Source organism: Antrostomus carolinensis, unplaced genomic scaffold (assembly GCF_000700745.2).
Source record: "Antrostomus carolinensis isolate BGI_N321 unplaced genomic scaffold, ASM70074v2 scaffold34743, whole genome shotgun sequence".
Classification (NCBI taxonomy): Eukaryota; Metazoa; Chordata; class Aves; order Caprimulgiformes; family Caprimulgidae; genus Antrostomus; species Antrostomus carolinensis.
This window is the reverse complement of record NW_010303734.1, coordinates 437-4,736: the sequence shown is the minus strand read 5'-3', so window position 1 is coordinate 4,736 and position 4,300 is coordinate 437. Positions and strand designations below refer to the sequence as shown.

Genomic DNA, 4,300 nt, shown 5'->3' with positions numbered 1-4,300 from the left:
TTCCTCCCCAAAGCCCCCCCACCAGCAGCATGCCCCATTCCCCTAAGCAGGCTCTCCATCCCTCCCCTGCACCCATCCCTGACCCCACAGACCACCACCTCCCTCTGCTCTGCCAGAACCGTGTGATCTGCAGCCAGAACAACCTGGCAGGACCCGGCTGCTGCTGCTGCTGCTCTTTATGCTTTCCAGCTCACCCTACATGGGATTTATTAGAGGACATTACCAGGACACCCTGAGCCCTCTGAGGAGCAAGGGGGCTGCTCGGGGCAGCAGCCTGCCGAGCTCTCAGCTTTAGCATGGGGACTCCAAAGGCAGCAGAGCCTTCCTCCTCACAGCCATATCAACATAGCTTGGAGAAGAGAAAGCATGCTCAGCTTCCAGGGCCTCAGCCACCCACCATGGTACCTTCTCCACTTCCACAGTTAAAACTTTCCCTTGCTATTTTGCCAGGCCAATTTTTTGTTGAGGCTGTTATTTCAGTGACAGCAATACCACAGTAACTTGATTTAGGTGAGTAACCGAGCAAGTACAATTGACCAGCATGCTCTCTGCCAAAAGCATTAACCAAAGACCAGAACAATAATTCAAAATTATTAAATTGCCTGAATGAAATTTTCTACTAGCCCTACTCATGAATCTCCACCTACGGAAGAGCACACTTAACCACTGAGTTACACAGTGCACACACGTGCACACACACACACACACACACACACACACACCACGCACGACGCAGTCTGCAATGTGTTTCCTCTTGTTTTGCAATACTTTCAGCACAGACTTTTTTTTCTTCAATTGTTAAAAACAAAGTAGCAGCAGGAGGAACTGATCCATTCCTTAACTATATAGGTAAAAGAAAAAAAATGGGGAAACTGATGGAAGCCAGATGCTTACCAGGAGTTTAAAAAAAAAAAAAAAGTGTTTTTTCTTGCATACAGTTAAAAAAACCTAATACCATTTATTTATAAGTTTGTCTTGCTTTTAGGGCAGGGTTGCTAGCACATGTTTTCCATAGTCCTCTGATACCTTGCTGCAGCCCAGAGGGAGCAGCTAGCCCCATAGGGAATTTCACAGCCCCCCACCTACCCTCAAAGACCTGTGTCAGCCAGGCACATGTACCTCCCCAGCCACTGCAGCAAGAAGTCACCTAGGCCAACTAGCTTTTCATAATTTGTAGTTTTACAGACACCTTTTAGGCATAAGCCAGCCTGGCAAATCACGTCCTTTCTCACTCGCCACCCCTGCTTTGCCTGAAAGCTGCAACACTGGCATCTCCCAGCGCTACAGCACTTTCAGGAAGCTGAACTCCTTGTCTCTCTCTCTTCCCCACCTCCCTTCTGCATTTAAAACATAACCCCAGACCACTGCTTTCACTGGTTGATGTGGTACTTCGTCAATTAAACAGACAATCTCTTTAAGACAGCAACTTTGGTGACTGTTAACAGTCTCCTGAAAAGTAGGTACAACTGTAACCAGTAACTTGCAGACCCCAAAACAAGCACGGAGAGCACCAGCCGTGGCAGCTCCATACCTGCAGAGGCTGAGGTCAGTGACTTTAACCAGCAACACCGCGAGAACACAAAGATTACGCTGCCCGTGCAGCTTTGCTGCAAGCTGCCAGGGCACAGAGACACGTACGCGCTTCAGAAAGCCATCTAAATTCGCTTACATCTGTCATTGTCATTTTGGTCAGCAATGGCATCTTCCAGAGCGACAGACTTTGGCTTCTTTTCACTGTTTCCTTTCAAGTTTTCCCAGTCTGCCTGGCTGAATCTGCAGACCTCTGAGTCTTTGGTAGCTGTCTGGCCTTCTCTCTCTTTCATCTCCAACTCTGAGAAGCGCATCATTGCACGCTAGAAAGAGAATTGATATGAAAAAAAAAGTCTTGCGATAAAAGCTACTTCATTTACCTTACCTTATATGAAAGTATTTCCAAAGAAAAATTGGCTCAAAAACCAAGGTTTCAGATAGCTAGGGTACGAGTTTAACACACCTGACTCGTAAAACAGTGTTCTAGCATCTATATGCAAATAGCCACACAATTCTTTCATATATAAGTATATCTATATATATATGACATATATAAATGTATACTGTATAGAAAACAAAAGCATTCTGTTTTCGCGGTAAAAAGAGACAAAAATAAAAAGAAAAACAAAAGAAAAACAAACAAACAAACAAAAAAAAAACAACACAAAACTGTACAATGAATAAAGACGACCATGGCCCACAAACTTCCCTTTGTGTATTTGGAAATGAAATTTAACTCAAAGGTTTATGTAAGAGTCTAGTAATAAAAATTTGAAGAACTGACCTCACAGTAAGCAGCAGGTAGACATAAAATACTGTCCTCTTGTAATCCTTCCATCTATGTAATTAAAATGGGCACTCAATGGATCATTTAGATAATTTCATCCATTTTTATAAGCATAAACCAATTCTTTTCTTAACAATGCAAAACAATTTGGCTTAACTCATCCCTTCATTAAAAGTAAAATACCTTAAGGATATTCCTATACAATATCTGTCTGTCATCCCTCAGCATCAACCTCGATACTGCTCCTACACTTCCCTACGCGCTCGCTTGGCACAAACGTCGCCTGAGACCCGCTAATAGATGGCTGCGACTCCTCTCCATCAAACGGCACGTTTGGCATGCTAATCACCGCTTCTGGGTACGCTCTGCTGGCTGGCACTACAGGCCAGCTGAGAAACTGCAGACATCGCTAGGTGCCAAGGTAACATGCACGCCTGTCCGACTCCCCTCCGTAACTGCACGAACATTTCATACATTAACAGTTTTATCAGATCTTAGTAAACGCCCTCCAAAGCTTACTAGCGCGTACATATGTAAAAGCCATACATACTATTCTTTATATCGCCTCGCTCTCACTAACAAACTAATTTTGCTGTTTAAAACCGTTTCTGGCGAGTACGCCCTAACAAAAAAAATTCCTGATTTCCCCACCTGCGTTGCTTCTCTCAACTTTTAATACTTGACTGCAACTTGCACCAGAGAAATAACGACAAAAAGCGCGGCGGTCGTTGGACCGCGCGGACTCACCTGCAGTGCCCGCTGCTCCCGGCTGAGCTGGCTGGAGTCTGCGTACAGTTCGGTCGTCACACACTTGAATCGATCACCTACGTAACCGGCAGAGTTTGCGATCCTCTTGGCCAACTTAGACGGTTTGGGTTTCAGTATTTTGCCATCGGCAGATTCTGCATCGTCGGCTCCGTCTTTGGTATAGGTCTGGCTGGCATCGATGCTCGGTGGCGCGGCCCCCATGCAGAATGGCTTCGCATCCTCCTGCACCTCGCCAAAAGCCAGAGCCGGAGCATCGCTCTCATGAGCGCTTTCCACGAAAGCGGGCGAAGGCTGGACTGCCACCCTCTCTTTAGGCTGGCTCACAGACAAATCTTCTTTCCTTAAGCCAAACACTGATGAACTCTGGGCTTGCTTGAAATTATAGGTTTCGTGAAGATCATTATTTCTTCCAAACTCCTCTCTCATTACAATAAAATCTCTGTGCTGCGACGCCTGCTCTACCTTGTGCTTTGTAGGGTCATTAGCCTGATTACTGCTTTCGTTAGCAAAGCTGACTTTCGTTACATTTGCTTCGCTTTTAGCCTCTTGTTCCTCTCGCAGAAGATCTGGGAAGAGGTGTTTGTCACTTTTGGCTGAGTTTTTACCATGGCCAGAGCTCTGGTGTGATTTCATGCTCTTGTCACTGGGTACTTCGAAATGCATCTTCCCGCTGCTCTCCAGGGGCTCCGGCAACCGTCCCCGCAGAGTCGGGTCCTCATAGCGGACCCTCTCATGGGACCGCGACCTCCTTTCCGCCTTCTCCTCCTTATTGATCTCCAAAGCCGAATGCTGCAGCAGCATGGGGTGCATCATCCCCATCCCCAGGGCATCCTGGTAGGTCATGAACTCTCCCCGCCCCGCCGGGAGGCTGTAGGGGAGGCCAGGTTTGGGAGCCATTTGTGGGGGCTGCCATTGGGCAGCAACACGGGGTGCGGATACACGTGTCCTTTCCCGTGGAGGGAGAGAGGGCTGATGGCTATCCCGTCCGGCACCGGGTACGGGAGGTAACTCCTGGGGTAGGGCAAAGGCGGGGAACGAAACGCCTCGTTTGGTGGCAGGAAGATGGGGCTGGAGGCCAGGGCAGTCTCGCTGGCCTTGAAGTTGGCTTCCTGGCTGCAGGATTTGGCCACTTTATTGCTGTGTTTCGCAGGGGTGGCAACGGGCTGCCCGACATGCTGTATGACCGAGGCGGTGCTCTCCGCAGAGCTCCTGGCT

At 47.8% G+C, this 4,300-nt stretch overlaps 1 protein-coding gene across 1 annotated transcript in view; it reads right to left on the bottom strand.

The window, feature by feature from the left end:
- LOC104522047 (BCL-6 corepressor-like) overlaps nt 1–4,300 on the bottom strand; it is a gene marked incomplete at its 5' end in the record, with an annotated part of 35,221 nt that overhangs the window by 30,489 nt on the left and 432 nt on the right. Inside the window, 4 exon segments of the mRNA XM_010164220.2 lie at nt 1,670–1,853; nt 2,315–2,368; nt 3,065–3,993; nt 3,996–4,298. Of these exon segments, the coding sequence (XP_010162522.1) occupies nt 1,670–1,853; nt 2,315–2,368; nt 3,065–3,993; nt 3,996–4,298 (1,470 nt within the window).